The sequence below is a fragment of the Corapipo altera genome, unplaced genomic scaffold (genome assembly GCF_003945725.1).
Source record: "Corapipo altera isolate COAL_440 unplaced genomic scaffold, ASM394572v1 104, whole genome shotgun sequence".
Classification (NCBI taxonomy): domain Eukaryota; kingdom Metazoa; phylum Chordata; class Aves; order Passeriformes; family Pipridae; genus Corapipo; species Corapipo altera.
In genome coordinates this window covers 395,036-413,197 of record NW_020884920.1, presented here as the reverse complement: position 1 = coordinate 413,197, position 18,162 = coordinate 395,036, and the positions used below count along the sequence as shown (strand labels likewise).

General features: G+C 43.0%; 3 protein-coding genes across 4 annotated transcripts in view; 2 read left to right on the top strand and 1 right to left on the bottom strand.

Moving 5' to 3' along the window:
- The first annotated feature begins 87 nt into the window (after window positions 1-87).
- On the top strand, window positions 88-3,682 carry AIMP2 (aminoacyl tRNA synthetase complex interacting multifunctional protein 2). The gene is made up of 4 exons (XM_027656591.1): window positions 88-225; window positions 1,725-1,931; window positions 2,458-2,689; window positions 3,152-3,682. The coding sequence occupies exons 1-4, from the start codon at window positions 106-108 to the stop codon at window positions 3,535-3,537; spliced, it is 945 nt and encodes a 314-aa protein (XP_027512392.1). The 5' UTR covers window positions 88-105; the 3' UTR covers window positions 3,538-3,682.
- Window positions 3,683-3,871: 189 nt separating this feature from the next.
- Window positions 3,872-17,046, bottom strand: EIF2AK1 (eukaryotic translation initiation factor 2 alpha kinase 1). 2 transcript variants are annotated; one of them, XM_027656590.1, is made up of 15 exons: window positions 16,933-17,045; window positions 16,364-16,522; window positions 14,461-14,597; window positions 13,747-13,778; window positions 13,195-13,294; window positions 12,329-12,409; window positions 11,829-11,928; window positions 10,239-10,290; window positions 9,194-9,563; window positions 8,058-8,169; window positions 6,632-6,738; window positions 5,321-5,441; window positions 5,129-5,208; window positions 4,520-4,753; window positions 3,872-4,077 (listed from the first exon to the last, which is right to left on the bottom strand). In XM_027656590.1, exons 1-15 carry the CDS (start codon window positions 17,015-17,017, stop codon window positions 3,955-3,957), a joined length of 1,893 nt encoding a protein of 630 aa, XP_027512391.1. In that variant the 5' UTR covers window positions 17,018-17,045; the 3' UTR covers window positions 3,872-3,954. The 2 variants fall into 2 exon arrangements, 1 of the variants encoding a protein (XP_027512391.1); XR_003529878.1 differs by having other exon boundaries at window positions 3,967-4,077; window positions 4,520-4,749; window positions 16,933-17,046.
- A 316-nt stretch (window positions 17,047-17,362) lies between these two features.
- USP42 (ubiquitin specific peptidase 42) overlaps window positions 17,363-18,162 on the top strand; it is a 17,820-nt gene continuing 17,020 nt past the window's right edge. Inside the window, exon 1 of the mRNA XM_027656775.1 lies at window positions 17,363-17,578. The gene's annotated coding sequence lies outside the window, so the exon portion shown is untranslated. The remainder of the gene's footprint in view (window positions 17,579-18,162) is intronic.

Here is an 18,162-nt window from a genome sequence, read left to right as displayed (position 1 = left end):
TCTATTGGTCAGCGCGAGTGTCAGTAAGGCGGTGCCGTCCCTTACGGCCCAATGGGCGCGGGGGTGGGCGGGCCGGCGGCGGGCGCGGGGCAGGCGGGGGCCGCCATGCGCACGATGTACAAGGTGCGGCCGCTGCACAGCGCGGAGCTGCCGCCGGGGCACCTGCCCACCTGCATGTACCGCCTGCCCAACCTGCACCGCGCCCCCGGCACCGCCGCCCCGCAGGTAACGAGCGGGGGAGCGCCGGGGGGGACGCGTGGAAGGACGTGCTCGGGCCGCGGCCCGCGCTGCTCGGCCCTGCGGCGCCGGCTCCCCGCCGCCAGCGACTCGTCCCGGGGTTAAATAAGCTCAGCGATTTCAGGAGCTTCTCTGTAATGTTTTTAAAGCTTTCGGTGGTTTTCAGCTTGGCTTTCCTGGGCTCTCGCGTCCCCGTCTGGGTTTCTGTGCCCGGTGGCCGTGCCCTGCTCCCTGCCCGCCCGGCGGTCCGGCCTCCTTCCTCTGCTGCATCATCGCTCCGCTGGCTCTGCCCCTTTTCTTCACCCAGCTCCACACCCTCCATTTCGAGTTTCAGCCGCTTCTTTCTTAAATAAGGAAAACATCCGAAATGCTGCCATACATCGGGCTAGCTGATCACAGTCTCTCTCCAGTGCCAGGAATGCTCTGAATTCCCCCGGGCCGCTCGTGCCCGGTTTTAGCTCGATGGCATCACATATTTTCAGTGAGGACTTGTTGTGCCCTCCCCCGGGTGGAGGTACTGAGCACGAGTAGTCTTGGGCAGAACTTCAGAGGAACGATTACTAAGATGCCTTCCCATTCCAACAGCAAACTATTACCTACCTGTCTCTTCTCAGAGTGGTTTTTACTTCAGGAAATTGTGTACTAGTTAAATAATGGTCACTTAAGAGGCCTTTCCTTATCTTGTCTTTGAGACTGTTAAGTCGGTATAAAGGTTCTACTTGGATATCATATTTGATATCTATCTGTTAGGCTGAAAGTAGTAGTTTGCATTATAGGTTGGGTTTCATAATCCTTGTTCAGGACGCTTAGAAATAGATTATATAAAGATTTTTCTTGAACGGTAATCTAAGTTTGTAGACTTAAAACCTCCCACAGGAATACATTTTTCATCTTTTAAAGGAGGTTGTAAGGTAAGAGGCTTCTGATGTAATTGAGATAACAATAAGCTGTATTGGTATTAATATGTAACAAAGCCCGTGGTCTTTTTTTCTCTATATTCTCTGAAACAAAGAATGACTACATAAAGTGATTTCATACAATACACCATTCAGAGTTTTTTACTTTTATTAACTGCCTGAATTGTCAAAAGCTTCCTTGTTTGGCAGCCTCAGCACAAACTTACCCATCTGCTCTTCTGGGCTGAAGAGATCCTGACAAGCTAACTGAAACTTCCTTTTTTCAGTTTTCATTCAACACTTCACTGCCAGCTTTTAAGTTCTGTTTGTGGTCTGATTTTTACTACGTTATGGAGTTTGCTGTAGTTAATGCTTTAAAAATATGTTAAGCAGGAGGATTTCAGAGATTGATTAACCCATCATACCACAGTCATACTGACAAAAGAGATGCAAGCCCGTGACATTGGCGATGTTTTGGTTATTTGAATGTGCTTGAAGTCTTTCAAAACTTCTTGTCAAGTGAGCCATGGATGATTTTGACACTGAGCTGAGTGAACATTTATGTGGCCTTGTTTTTTCTCTCTCCTCTAGGAAGAGGTTGACCCATCACTTCAAGCACTCGAGTCCCGCCAGGAAGAGATTCTCAAGCGGTTGTACGAACTGAAGAGTGCTGTGGATGGGCTCTCAAAGATGATACAAACCCCAGATGCTGACTTTGATGTAACAAATATCATTCAAAGTGATGAATTCTCTCCTTTGACAACAAATGGTGCAGATTTAGATTTGATGCTCGGAAAGGTAAGTTTGGTTGGGCAGGTACATTGGTAGGTACTTTCTCAGCACTCAGTTTTCAGGGCTGGAAGGCTGGCATTAAAACCTGGGACACTCAGAACTGAATGTTCTCTTGTATCCTTCCAGATAACCTACAACTACCATTTCATTTTGGGCATCCAGATTATAGATACCAACATTTAGAAGTACTAATCCTATATATGCTCATTTGGATATAATTGCAAGCTAGAACTGTTAATTTTGACATTACAACAGCTGGTTTCTTGTTTGTTACTAAACTGGGAGTTTTAACTTTGGCTTCAGATTGGACTAGAATTTACTTCAGCCATGTCCTTGAATTATGTGTTGAGGAAGAAAGATGTTTAAAGGTTTAAACAAGTTTTAAATGTCCAAACTTGAGTTGATTTACTTGAATATCATTACAATTTGATATAGACATGCATGGCTATGTACATTTTGGTGTCAAATGAAAGCACTACCTACAAGTATGATCTGGAATGTGGCTTTGCTGAATGTTTTACTTTCCATTCAGGATTATGGTGCCCTGAAAGATGTTGTCATCAATGCAAATCCTTCCCAACCTCCACTGTCCTTGTTAGTGCTACACAGTCTGCTTTGCGAACGGTACAAAATATTATCAGCTGTCCACACACATTCATCAGTGAAAAGTGTGCCAGAAAACCTCCTGAAATGCTTTGGAGAGCAGACTAAGAAGCAGCCACGTCATGAGTATCAGTTGGGCTTTACTCTGATTTGGAAGGATGGTAAGAATGAAGTTTGTAGACCAATATTGTACAGTAGGTGAGAAAATGAAACTTGTGCTGTAAAACCTCGCCACCAGATGCCTTGGTGTCTTTGTGCTGACATGAGGTGGATATGTAGTGCAGGTAACATTTTTGCTCTCTTTTCCTGGCTGTGAACAGTGATGGCACAGAGAAAGATTCTGGTTTGTAGTTACAGCTGTTAATATGCATATGGCATTGACAGGGTTGTTTGTACCCACTGGGTATTTTTGTGTTTTTCACTTTCTACAAATAAGGTAGCTAGAATAGCAATTCAGTGGGAGATTTGGCTCAAGTTTTCAAGAAGTGATCTCTTTATCCTAGAAGGCTGAAAACTGTTCATCAGGCTCATGATGTTAACAGTGTTGCTGGCATCACAAGTAAAATACCTCATGGAACTGCCATTCTATTTAACTTTTTTTTTTTTCCTTGTGTTAATTTCAGTTCCAAAGCCCCAGATGAAGTTCAGCATCCAAACAATGTGCCCCATAGAAGGAGAAGGGAACATCGCTCGCTTCCTCTTTTCCCTGTTTGGCCCCAAGTACAACGCAGTTACCTCAACCCTGATCGACAGCTGGGTGGACACAGCCATCTTCCAGCTGCAGGAGGGCAGCAGCAAGGAGAGGGGAGCAGTGCTGCGCTCCATGAACGCTGCCCTGGGCAAGAGCTCGTGGCTGGTGGGCAGCGAGCTGTCGGTGGCAGACGTGGTGGCCTGGTGTGCCCTGCAGCACACGGGCACTGCCAACGCCGCCCCCGCCAACGTGCAGAAGTGGATGAAGTCCTGTGAGAACCTGGCACCTTTCAGCTCTGTGATGAAGCTGCTCAAGTGAGCCTGTGCTCCTCATACGGGTGTCATTTTAATCTTGTTCCACCTCAGGCCTGCTGTAGTGTCTGAGTCCTTTCTGGGCTCTGTATTTATGTTCTGCACTTGGACGGAATTCTGAAGTCAATAAAAACACTACAGCTGCCTTTTGAGTGTGACCTTCCTCTTTTGTACCTGATGCATAACATGTGTGTTTGTTAAATGATTTTAAGATATGTAAATTAGTCCTGTGTAAGTACAAGCTGTGCTCTTAATTTCTCCTGTGCAACATGAATCCTTTCTCTTGACCACAGCCTTCTGAACAAAGGCAGAAGGATGAAGACCTCTAAAGGACAGCAAAATGAAAATGCATTGAAATATTTTATGTAAAAAAGAAACATTTTATTTAACTTAGCAATATACAGTAGATTAGTTCTTCCTGTACTCAAACAGGAGAGCCTAGTCTCATGTGTTCATCTTGCTCTTCAGAAAGGAGTCTTATTCTCTCCCTCAGCTTCTCTATTTCTTCCTCTTGCTGTCGCACCTTCTGTTGTAGGTTAGAAATAACCTGAAAATGAGAGTCAGTTCATTTCAGCTGGAGCTAGGCAAGGATAAAGCCTTCCTCATCTGTTTGGATTGCATTTACAATCCACTACAGCCACATGCTGCAGCACCACAGCTACTCTGCACACTTGATACCACACCTTAATCCACAAAGTAGTAGGACAAGGAAATGGAAAAATGATAAAGTGATTCTGCAGATGTGATGAAAAGCTTCAAAAGCTTTTCTGACCTATAATAATACATCTCAACTGTCCAGTCTTCATAAAGTTACTGACAGTTAATAACCATTTATCACTGCAAGGACACCAGAAACATTAATACAGTGGCCTTTGTAATCATGAAAAGTCTCAATCACACGCACTGAAGTTCAAACAAGTGTATCCAGGCAGGGATACAAAGGGCATTTCCTTTCCCCTGGGAGGGCTGAGGTTACTGGCATCACTTACATGATCTGTGGTGTGGAACAGTTCACTGTCCCGAAGCTGAGCAGCAGTTGGTCTGTCTGTGGAGCTCTGACTGGTGAGGAGTTCCACATACTTGGCTTGAGTGGGCCATTGCTTGGAGAAAGTCTGAGGAATTTGGCCAGTCCTTAAATGTGTAAGAACAATTGTTCTTTCCATTTCTGTTCCAAATGGCTGGAAGAGTTCTAGCAGGATAACACCCATGCTGTACATGTCTGACTGGGAATGGAGTGAAGAGAAAGTTCTGTGGTAACTGCTATTTTCCTCATTAAAAAGTCATGATGTGAAAAAGTTTCACAACAATGAAGTTTGATGATAATAGGAAAAGTATTGTGATACTACTAAAGGAACACAAATTCAAACCTATATAATAGTCTCAAGATGATATTAAAAACAATTTTTGCATTAATAGTAAACTAGAAGGCAATGTTGAAATCCATGTTTCAATAAAAACATTAGTAACAGTAGGAGGAATATTTATGTATTTACTAAATACTATGTATTTAGCTACAGAAAGGTTTGATTTATTACAATTATCTATCATGTGTTAATAGGAAAAAACCCAAACAAACCCACAAAACCAAAGCTCCCTACCTTGAAATCATAGTGAGATCCCTGCAGTTGTTCTGGTGAGGCATAGAGGCAAGTCCCCACTCCTGAAGTGTGTGTCAGTCCTTTAAAAAAGTCAATTTAGACTTAGCTAGTGCTGTTACCCTTTCACTTAACAATTTAATACTTAATGATTTTAATATAAACACTGAAGCTCATTAAGCTTTTTTCTCTTACCATTTACCCTTTCTGTCTGAAACCACTGGTCTGCATCATCCCAAAGGAGGTCTTTGCAGGCTAATCCAAAGTCACCTATTTTTACCTGATGATCTGATCCATGTAGAAAGATATTTCTGGGCTACAAAACAAGACAGAGAACAATTTAAAAACATATCTATATAAAGAACTATGAAATTTCAGCTGTTTCAAAGTCTATAAAATCCAGTGTTTCACAAGTACAAGATAACTATTTAACACTTTGAGCAGTGAGAAAAAAATAGTCATTGCTGATACCAAATTATGTGTCAGCAACACCATTTGGGCTGAAAGACCATGTATCTAGAAGGATCTAGAAGAAAAAAAAGGAAAAAAAGCAAAACAGGAAAACCCCAAAGATTTACTGGAGAGATAAAGTACTTTTTTTTCTCCAGCAAAAAATGGGAAATTTGCAGAACAGTAGTCAAACAGGAACAGGCAAGAGTATACAGGAAATTAGACAGAGTAATGTAGCAGAAGGATGACTAAACACCACTGGGCTAGACATGATGTAAAACAAAATACACTTTCCTGTGTGATAAGCACAGCTGCAATGTGCTGCTTGGTTCTGGAAAGCTGCCATGAAAAAAAGCCAAATTATGAGAGACTTGAGAGCTCTGAGTGGGAAAACTGAAATAGTTCTATTCATGTACTTTGGCTTTAGGACCACTAGGGATGAGAGGTATCTAGAAAGAAAGACACTTGCTCAGGGGGCAGAAAGGAAATAGCTGATCTTCTGTTGGAGTATAAAGTAGATGTGAATCCCCACTCTTCATTTCTTCAATGCAGTTTCTTCAATTTAAAAGATGCAGCACTTTTGAACAAGTTCCTGGGCTTCTCATATCCACTGAAGTAAAGACATGATCCAGAACACCCACCCACTGGACCTCTGTCCTCAGCAACTCACATGCTGAAAGACTTTCTTGGAGTATTATAAGCACAGAAATTACTGTCTCTGCAAGGTACCTGCAAAATTACCATTAGGGGAATGTGTGGTGAAAACAATGAGCACTGGCTCAAAACCAGGCTCCCAGGAACTCTATGGAATTCTGGAATTCTTTATACAACTACCAGGTCTTCAGACATTTCCACACCTTAATCATAATCCACTTGTAAGTCAGTTTAATTGAGTATGGTACTGCTTTACAGGAGACAGTGTACCTTTCCATATGTAACAATTAAATTCTTAAGAGCCCAGGTCATGTCCAATGCAATATGAAGTTGCTTTCACTCTCCCATAATGTGAGCTACCTTTGTCTTCTTCAACCTCAAGCAATAATTTGATGAACTTACTTTAATGTCTCGATGCATCACCCCCATGCTGTGGATGTAGCAAACTCCTTCTACTAACTGTTGAAAAATTTTCATTGTCCAGGGGACATCCACGAGCTGGTATGGACCTTAAAACAATTGACATTATTTCAGCTAATTGTACTGTGTTATCTAAGTTTATGGTGGTATGTCTTGTTGAATTCTGTTTATTTATGCTGTGGAATAAATTTTTAACAGAATGAGCATATTTTAAATATGGATTTTCCTTTTTGCATCCTAATCCTTCTGCTGTTGTGCTGCCCTCTGAAATTCCCAATCTCCTCTGGCTGTAGCTGTCCTTAATAAACTTGGCATCTCATTGTTTTTATCATTTCTCACATTACTGTTTTATTAACCTACGTTGTCTTCCTGCTCTGATGACCCACATCTAACGTGTCTGTTGCCCCTTTGAGCACTCACCATTTACTCACACTTGGATTTCTGTCTCTTCATGTCTAACCTGGGGTAACGTTCACTTTTCCTCTCCTGTCACCCATGAAAGTGTGTGAAAATGATGTTTTGCAAGGGCAAATGCCCTAAATAATTCTGTCACTTCCTGATCAGGAACATCATTTTTTAGCTCATAAAGGCTAAAAGCCTATGGCTACAGGAGAGATTAGTGGAAGTCAGCCCACAGTTCACTGGTAAACCTGACTCCATGACTGAAGAGAAGAACAGATTTATCTCAATAGTGATTAAAACTAAGATGAAACATTAATCATGCACTTCATGTTTTACAATCTGTTACACACATGCTTTTTTTATACAGCCACCCCAGGGAATGGAACATGTCTCTAATGCTTTAAGAGCATTAGACTTGTTCTTCCAAATGTCAACAGTTATTGGTGCCTGCTTGGTATCAAGGCCTGAGAACTCCCCTGGGACTCAGGCAAAGTACACGTGAGATCCTTTAGACCTACTACAAATTAGCCTGCATAGCATTTTTGATTCTTGGGAACAAACTTTTAAGTTTGTTGTAACCCGTCAGGATCAAATAATGTATTTGTATTTTCCACAGCAGACAAATTAGCCTTAAAACAGCTGAGAAAAAAGTAGATTCTGTCAATAAAAAAAAAAAACTATTCCAAAAAAGGAGTATTGCCCAGACACTGATCTCCCCAGGTAACAACTATGCCTCAGGTAGAGTCATTCTTTTTTGAAGAGTTGTCTAAAACTTGGGAATTTAAATCCTTTTACCAACATCCATCATCCAGAAATTCAATACAAGCTGCTATTTGATTAAGTGACTAAAGCAACTCATGATGAAGATCTGTATTATGAGCTGCTGAAGTAAAATAAAATCAGGCAACTGAACTTCCAATGACAAAAAAACCCCACCAAAACCCTCCCAAGTAATTATGTGCTTTACAATGAATAAGTAAATTTCTAGGACAGGGATGAATCTTACTGGAATTTTCCTCTGTTCTCTTGTTGCATCTTTTATTACGGTCAACAATCCAATCCCACAAGGACAGTTCACACAACTGCATTTGCATATAAAGCATCAAACGATACTCCACCTAAGAGAAAAATAATGGGCCATGATTTTGTCACTGTAATATGAACAGTATTTCCTTAGTTATTGTCTTTAAAGCTAATAAACCCAATATTTATTAAAAATCCCCTCAAGAACCAGACACTGAAATGACATCAAGTACAGTATTACTAAACTACTGCATTCAAGAAGCGGATGCAACAATGCTATCTGGTTTGGGGGATTTTTTTTTTTGTTCCTCAAATTTTAACAAATAAAAGCTAACAAACCTGCCAGATACATACTTTAATATTCAAATTGGAGTTTAAATACTTCTAGATATACTGAACAGAGGTTCATTCCAACTTGATAGTATAAAATACTACAAAATAGAAAAAAAACCCCAAACAATTAACTTCTTGATATGAAATCAGAGAATTGTTCAAGTTGGTCCAACCATCTTTACCATGAATATGTAGCTTAGTTTCTGATAATGTACCAGTTCATCTGATAACCTGGACAACTCAAGCAGACACCTTTAAAACTGGATTTCTTGCAAGAGGGAACTCCAAACTGTAGCAGAAGCTTGAAACATTCCAGAGCTGGTTGTGTTACACAAAACATATCAGCATGGTATAAATGCTAACAGAGTTTTATAAGTACAGGCCATTCCCTGCCCAAAGCTGCTTTTCTCTTTTTCACATGTACCCCTACACTGTATGGGCACCACATGGCACACAGACACTTCCACCAATAACATCTGCATGAGCCATCATTGCTGAATGCTGAAGTTTGATGGGGCTGTTTTATGCAGCACTAGTATTTTTTTATTCATGTAGGTACTTTAAAATGACTCAAGATGACTAACACATGGAAATTTTGTCATACATGCTGACTTTTGCCAGCTCCTCTGGTCAGCTTCCTTGTCATGGTGTTTGTTACCCACTGAACTTTTGGCTCTCACTCTTTCACATTTATCATTATAAATCATTCCTCTGTCTACCAAACTGCTTTACAAACATCACTTAATTAGACAGCAGGTAAGTATATTTAAAGAGAACTGTATTTACCTCAAACTCTCCACAGAGAGCTACATCATTCTTAGAGCATTCCTCAGTGCAGGACTGACTTTCCGTGCCAGCATCTTGATCCACACTGGAATGAGGTCCCCGTGTGGAATGATTTTTCACATCAGTTGACATACTCCTAACATTATTTACAGAGTCCTCTGGTAATTCTATGGAAAATTCACATTTCTTTGGTTTCACAGACTCTTTACTGTTGCTGTTTGTAAAATCATTCCTTTCGTCTATATTTTGCACCGATTCACTCCCCGGATTTCTGAGACTGGTACTGTCACAGGACTTCTCTTCTTGTGAAGTAAGGTCAGCAAAGATTATTGAACTGTCACTTTCCACACTCTGAATGTGACAGTGATCACTGAAAATAAAAAAGGGAGAAAAATCCAAATAAGTACAGAGTTTCATCTGTCATACACCATACTGAAAACTTTTCTTTTTTCTAATTGCAAACTGCACTCCCAAGTAAGAGTTCAGCTGCTTCCCCACATAAAACTCCAGGATTACATAACTGGCAGTGCAGGTTCCAGCCACTGTAATACCCTCCCCCAGCAGGGATTTGGGACAGCTGACCCAGACAGTTCTGTGTCCCAGAGACAGTCCTGGCACACAGCATTCACTGGACATGCACGAGGCACCTCCAGCCCTTAGAACTCAGGAAGTTACACTCTATTCCTCACCCAATTCCATCTCATTGGAAGGGCTCACCACACTTCTGGGAAGCAGAAGGCCCCATCACTCCAATACGACCCCACAGCACTAATCATTGTTTCTGACTGGCACAGAACCTTTGAAGTGAACTGGAAGCCCAGTGCTACATCCTGGCACTCAGAAGCTGAGAGAGCCAAAGGAGGCAAAAGTATCTTCAGCTTATGCAACAAGAGGACAAACACTGACAAAGATAATTCTGACTTTTTTAGTTATAATTTGGAAGCAAAAAGCACTCTATGCTGAATTCTGTAGACTTTTAACGTTCCTTAAAAAAAAGCCTTCTGTTAAAGTCAAATACATTGCCACCGACATTTGTAATACTCACTTGCTACTCTCTTGCTCCAAAGATAATGGCAGCAACTCCATTATTGTTTCAGCTGTTGGATGAAAAGATAAATATGATATTTTATAAAATAAAAAATGTATGCATATATTTACTAAAAATTAGCATTTAAGCTACAGCATTTTACTGAATTTAGCTTTGTTACCTGTAGATACCTCTAGATTACCCCTATTTCTGCTGCTGCAAAAGGTGCTTGGTAAGTCAACTATGAAGAAACCCTAATATGTATTTCATTTCTCTTTAAATGAAAATATATGTCGAACAAAGTCACTAAAAGGGTTGTACTGGACTCTCAGATATTTACTTAGATTGTACCTTTAAAAAGTCAGCCTGTTCAAAATAAGGCTTATATGACACAGTTAAAGAAGCAGCTCCACAAGGCCCCAGCCTTCACATCATGCTGCTGCTGTTTTGAAGACATTTGATATTTGGGAAATAATTTTCATTAAAATGGTATTTTTATGTGAACAAGATAGTTTTTTTAGCACACTGAAGCAAATATAAAAACACCAATCTTGTAAGACAAGGAAAATCACTAAGTACCACAGACCCCATCTACAGATCTCATTAAGTACTTACAGTATCACCACTGCACACTTGTGAAGGATCCCTAGCACCAAACAGTTACATCTTTTGAGATTCTCCAGATCATTGGTTAAAAAATTTTGCCTGTTTTACCATAAACTTCCTGTGCATTTTCTTTTGTGGTTATAGCTGGCTGGGCAACAAGTCACTGACTTGGAAAGCAATAAAGCCATACAGAGCACAACCAAACCTCCCTCTAAGAGAGGATCAAAGATTTAACTGCTCAAGGCATTCAGGGAAAGGACAAGAAAGGGACCAATGGATTAGGGCTGCAAAGGGACTAAAGGATGGAATGTGGAGAGCTGAGAACAAAGAAACTGAAGAGTAGAAAAAAGAGGCTGAGAAGGTGTAAAATGAACATAAAAGTAGGTAGATTCTCAACAGTTACAGACAGGAGCTGATACACAAAAAGATCTGGTTGCTCTGTCAGTGAAACACAATTCATCAAATTTAAAAACTCTTATGTGGAAAGTGAAGTAGGAGTTTGGGTTGGTTTTCCAGATAGCAAGAGAAGTATAGAGGGAGACTTATTCTAGTTTTGCTACAACTCTGCAGCTTCAAAACATTTGTGATTTTTTTTTCTCCTATTCATCACTTTCCCCCCAATATCTGAAGTGGCTCATTGCCCAGTGTCCATCCACTTGTCAACTCACTACTTCTTGCCTTAAAAGATTTAATGGAAATTAATGCAATGGCATTGCACTGAACTTCACACAACTTTAAAATCCTCCTCATATATTACCAGAAGTCAAGCTAATACTTCCACAGTTCCAAATTTACCATTAAGCAACAGATAAGTTATTTGGTAAGGAGGGACTGAAGTGCACAGATGGATCTGGTGATCGATCACCTCTAATTTTCCTTTCTTATGGTTGTTTTAACGAGGGGAAAAAATAGTTATTTTATCAGACAAGGCATACTCTCCTGCAAATAACAGCACAGAGGTTGTAAGATGCAAGCAAGAATTACACAATATGCTGTACTTTCCTTTTGGATGTACTGTTTGGACTTGTTCCATCCAAGCAGTGTGGTAGCCTACAATGTTGGGATGCTGCAGCCCAGCCAGCACTTTAACTTCTCGTAGCACCTAAAAAGACCAGAAAAACCCCCAGTGTGACAGTTCTGAGTGCTTAGTAAACAAAAAAGATAACAAAAAAATAACAGTTTCTCACAGAGAAAGAACAGATAAGATTATTACAGTAACTGAGAAAATCTGGAAGCTTTAAAACAAACTGTGATTTTTGTGGTCGCAGAGATGATCAAATTAAAGTAATTAATATGCTTCTTTTAATGGACTTAAATATGTCTCATTTAATTTTTTAAGTAGGCATTGACAGGGTCAAACCTTTAGAAACCCAGAATGCACAAAAAATTGTATTAACATTTTTAATGTTTTGGGAAATACTAACTGCATTAATAAATTACATCAGAAGAAGCTACAACCAACAAGGAGCTACAACAGGGACAAAACACAGAAAGAAGAATACCTTCATGCAATCTCTTCTTGTAGCCTTCTTAATTTTAATTTTTTTAATAGCATAGAACTGACCATCTAACTTGTTTCTGACCTGAAATACAATAGCAATAGAACAAAATTAGATGTTAACGTGTTTAGATTAATTAATTACATCCTTTAGAACCTACTACTTTCTAAAAATTAATTTCTGCACTCTGTTGATAGGGAGCCTCACTTCTATCAGAGAATGAAACTGGGTTTAGGCCCCAGCTGGGTAAGATAAGGATACTGTACTGTTGTCTTCTTTGAGGACTGAAAACATCTAATCCAACCTTTGTGAAATACATACCCTTGCAGCTAACTTTCCATTAATTAAAAAATACTGATAGGTCCTGAGAGGTGCTTAAACAGGTTCTCAATAAATATGTGAGACCACAACTGTCCTTTACATATGGCATGTACCACATGGGGAACCTCAGGCTGGCCACACACTACAAGTATTTATTAATACACTTCAACATTCAGTTGGACAGCTTATGCTCATTTTAAGCTGATTTTTTTCAAGTAGCCACAACTGAAGCATTGGGGTGTGCAGATTAATCAGTTCCTGAGGCTGCTTAAAGTTAATATATCACAATATTTCACATGTGAAATAAGGAGCTTTCATTCACTTTAAGAGTCAGAATACACAGTAAAACATCTGATATATCCTGCTTCTGACAAACTGAAAACTAACCACAACTGAGCATCTTTTGAAAGGAAACACCAACTTCCTTCCAAGGTGCAGATTTGCAATTCTTCTATTCAAAAAAACCACTACAGCCAAAACAGTAACCCTAAATGCCAAATTAAAACTAGATATAAACAGATCAGTCATAAATGGGAGGTAAAGAATACCTTGTATACTTTGCCATATCCTCCTTTTCCCAGCCTTGCAACCTCATCAAATTCATTCAAGTATCGTGAAGTCTGTGCTTCAAAGTGAACTTCTTTTTCCCTAATCAGAAACAGTTAGGCTGCATTAAACTAAATTACAACTTGTAAGTAAGGTAAAGGTGTACACACTCTAGAAATACTATTCAATTATGAGAACTGACATTATCATTCTGTACCAGTCACTGTTTCAGTGAATACTGAAAACCAGCAGACTGCAAGAGTGTGCACATGTGCTACAAACCCACCTTCTGTGTTAACAGAAGTATTCAGAATCTTTGTTTTACATTTAAGGCCTGATAAATCTTGTTTTCCTGAATGGTGGCACCGAGTGTAAGAGTTGTAGTGAAGGAGGAATTTTCATCAGATAATTTTGAAAATTTGGAGAGATTTTTATTTTTTTCCTATGTTTTCAGAGCCAAAATATGAAATGCAGTATTAATTAAATTCAGAGTGGAACACAAAACTTAAGGGAGGGAGTTAAGTTTAGTATTTCTACATGCTTTGAATACATACCCAATTGCACGAAGCTCTCTGTTATCCAGTTCCTAAGAAACAACAAAATCCAACATGAAGACGTGCCATACAGAAAGAATAACAGATCTATTGTGCCACCAGCACAGACAGCTTAATCAAAACAGAAACTACAACCATGTTCTTACAAGAAAATGAGGTTACTGACAGCCATTCACATGCTGCAGAGAAAGCTTCACCAAATTAAAGTACTATTATCCCACTGGTAATCTGTTAACATCTCTCTGCTAGAGAGATTACTGCCCTCTCAGAGTTCTGCTGGCAAACAGGATAAAATGAGGGCTCTAAAATGTGCTTAAGACAAAATTAACTAGCTTAGGTCGAGCAGCAAGAGAAGCAAACTGGTCTGATTCAGCCTGAAGCACAGTACATAAATTATGCCCTCCACTAATGTAAATACAAGGGTGTTAAGAAAACCAACAGTTTAAAGTTGAAAATGGACGTCTGTCCGTTGTCAAAAAAAAGCTGTAGCAATACTTAAAACACCTTGCCTGTGCTTATAAACATTTTAACTACTTTTTTAAGGGTACAAAATACTGATGGCTTCAAAAATTTTGTTTTTCACCAACAGAACCAGAACATGCCATCCCAAACAACTCTGTGTAATTACTAAAGCGACCCAATCCATTATTAAAAGAACCCCCAAACAAAAGCTCCTTAAGGCAGAGGTTGCTAAAGACGTGTAACAAAGCTTACCCCGTTAAGTATTTGTTGATTAGCTGCTTTCATCAGCTCAGTAATGGCTCTATTGTGCTGCAGTCTTACAGTACTAAATTCATCACAGAAGGCAAAAGGAGAGAGCAGCCCTGTTCTTGTGAAAGCCTGCCGAAGTACTGCACAAAGGAACAGAGAAAGGTTAGACACATTAAATACAGCCTGCCAATAAGACTATGTAAATGAGAAACTTTATTGGAAAGGTAACACATCTGAAAAACTGAACGGTCCCTCCTACTCTAATGCTGGTTCCGTACTCTTTGCAATAAAAACTAATTAAATCCAAAGTCGAGCTGCTCTCTCTGGGAATTCCTTTGCATTTGTCAAGCCCTTCAGGGTCATAAATGCATCTCGTTTTCTTCCCCATTTCAGCTGATGAATTATACAAACATCCACCCCTTCACTTACATTTTACTTTTGGACTAATTTTTATCAGCGAAAAGAAAAAATTCAAAGCAGGTTCATCAATTAAAATGACTCATTTATAATCAAAAGTGGTAATGTCAAGATTTTCTGATTCCCATCCAAACCCACAGACTTGTGCACATCCTCGTAATAAAGAATGAAGTCACTCCCTTCTACCACCACCCCAAGCACCTCATCTTTCTAAGTTGGGGTAAAACAACTGTGACAGATAAAAAACCCTAACAAATGCTGGAGATGGGTGCAACTGCAGAGATGCTACAAAAAGGTAGTTAAAAGTTTTAGGATTTCCAAGGTCTTAAAACAAGGCTGCTCACAAGAGTTTTTTCAGGTGTTTCTTTGGTACCAGTATTTCACAAATCAGCCTATTATTTGATCTTTTAAAGGAGATAAAGTGTATGGGAAGTGAACCAGCAAGAAATCAGGAATTTTGCTACACAAGCCTTACGGAAACAGTTACACACACTAGAGAAGTGGGAAAACCCCACCCATGAGAACATGAATACACGAGGCAAAACCACAAAACAGACAAAACTATTAGAGTATGGGTTTCTCTTATTCATAGAATCTATACTATCTGGGAAATAGGTTTAAATTATACCAATGGAGGAACGTAATTTTCCATATATAAGTACACACAAGCAGTACACACACACACTTTGGAAGATGTCCAGGTTGTTTTTTAATGTTACTCTCACAAAAGGAGGAATTTTGGAAGGGTTTTTTTTCCCTCGATATTTTTTTGCTTGGTAAATATTAAGACCCAGGGCCAAACATCTATATCAGACTTCAAGAAGAAAAAAATCCCTACAGTTGTCTGCACTGTTGTTACTGGATGTTATAAATGGCTTCAATTTTAACTATGAACTATGAGATTTTATTTTCTACAATCATGTACAGTAATGAGAAAAACCTTAGATATTGTTTCTCAAATGCATTAAGTCTATGCATAAATGAACAAAATACCCAAGGTAAGTCACACACCAAGAAGACAGGTTTTAAAAGTAACACTTCACACTTAAAAGATGCGACCTCCCTGAATGAAAAAGACTTTAGGGCAAAATAAAGGATTTTCCCAGAACACAATTCTGAAAAACTTAATGAAGACTATGTTACAGCTAATTATTTATAAATATTTGTATTAAATTCCTCTTCTACCTGTGTTTTTAGATCACATTTAACAGTTACATAATTTACACTGCTGCCCTTCTCATGATGCAACTCACATGATCCTTACAACTGTCTGATCCTTACATCTGCAGCAATATTCTGTTACTGTTTTCAAAATAAGACAAGTTGTCATTCCCAATTAAGTTGATTCAGGCTATTCATCCTCTTCACAGAATTACTCTTGTCCCAACGGGATGAAACCTACAGCTTTGTATTGATATTACACTGCAGTTCTGCACAGGATATTGCTGTAAGGCAGTTTAAGAGACAGGAAGGAACTACTCTTACTAACCTCGGAACAAACACCTCGAATGTACGGGGTTGTGCGTGTACATGTGGCAGAGATGCTCCAGCAGCGACACAAGCAGCAGCTGGTTTTGGATGGTCGAAGTGAACTTCACGAACTTTTGCGACCCGTTTGCAACTCGCAGCTCCGCCGGGACGTCAGACTCTGGAAGGGGACAGGCAGACGAATGAACTTAGGTCTCGGTACACGCCTATTGACCTAAACATCAAACCAACCTACAACCCACAACAGCTTCAACACAACCCTGGCTCACAAAAGAGGCACCACGTGAGCTGCCACTGAGCGAGTCGGTTAAGACGCTAATTAGGAAGCCAATTAATTTTTCTAAGCATGCACGGAAAGAAGCTGCCCGGGGAGGACGAGGCGCTCCGTGCCCGGAGAGGGGGAGCTCGCCCCGCGACCGCAGGGCAGGGCCTGCCCGCTCTTGCATCACCCTCAGAGCGCAGGGGAAGGCAGCGGCTCCGCGCTCCTGCCCGCCCCGCCAGCCGGGGGGGAGCCAGGGCAAAAGGCCGCCCTCCCCGCTGCCCCCCAGGGCCGCCCCCGGCCCCGCTTACCGTCAAAACGCGGCTCCGGGTTCTCCTCAGGGAACTCGATGGCGGGCGGCGCCCGCAGAGCCGCGGCCCTCCCGCCCCGCCACATGCCGGGCACCGCGGGGCCCTCTGCTCTGCGCGGCGGGGCCCGCCCGCCTTCCCCGGGGGCGGCCCAGGGGGCCGGGCCAGCCCTTATGGCCGCTCTTTGAGCTCGGAGCGATAAAACATGAACCGGAGGGACAAGCCGGAGAGGGGGGAACTGCGGCGCGGGGACGGGCGGGCGCTCGCACCGCAGGTCCGTGGCGGGGAGCGGAGCGTCCACTCCCCTCCGCCCGGGCACCGGCACCGCCCGCGCCCCGCGGGAACCCCGCGCCCGGGCCGGGGGTCGCCGAGCCCCCTCTAGCGGCTCCCGGCCGCGGCACAGGGGCGGTGCCGGTCCCCGTGTGACCCGGAGGCGCTCGCTGCTCCCCCCGCCGCCGCCGCCGCCTCCTCCTCTCCTCCCCCCGCCCGCCCGCCTGCCCGGCCGGCGCCGGGCCCCGGATGCAAGAGGCCGGCGGAGGGACGTCATTGTTCCCCGACGGGCTGTAACAGGAGGCGGAGCGGGCCGGGCTGAGGCGGGGGCTGCGGCGAGGGGGACCCGGCAGCGCCGAGTCAAGCGGGGCCGAGCCAGGTAATGGGGCTGGGGGGGAAGCGCCGGGCCCGCCGGCGGCCCCCGGCACAGCCCGGCGGCGCCGCGTGCGGCTCCCGCCTGGAAATCAATGGGCCGGGGGGAGGGGCCGGCCCGGGAAAGGGAAGGGAAAGCGACCGGCGGGAGCAGCCGGCACAGCCCAGCCCAGCCCACCGCGCTGGGGCGCGGGCCGGGAGCTCGGCCGCTGCCCTCCCGCCTGGCGGGCAGCCGGAGGGGGTGGGACCCCCGGGCGGGGCGGGGCGCCGTCCCCAGCACGCGGCGGAGGGACCCAGCCCCGCCGCCGCCACCCCCTGGGCCGGCGGGACCGGCCCCCTCCCGGCGCGGCGGTGCCTCCGCGCCCGCCCTTCTCCGTTCCGCGCCGGGGTCCCGCCGGCGCCCGCCCGCCTCTCCTTCCTCCTCCTCCTTCCTCCTCCTCCTGCTGCCGCCGGCGTGGGGGACTCGGCGTGGCTTCTCCGCGTCCCGGCGCGGCCGGGAGGGCGGCCGGGGCGGCCCAGCCCCGCGTCCCGCGGCGGGAGAGGCGCCGAGCCCCCGCCTGGCCCCGCGTTGTTCCCGCTCGGCGCGGCGGC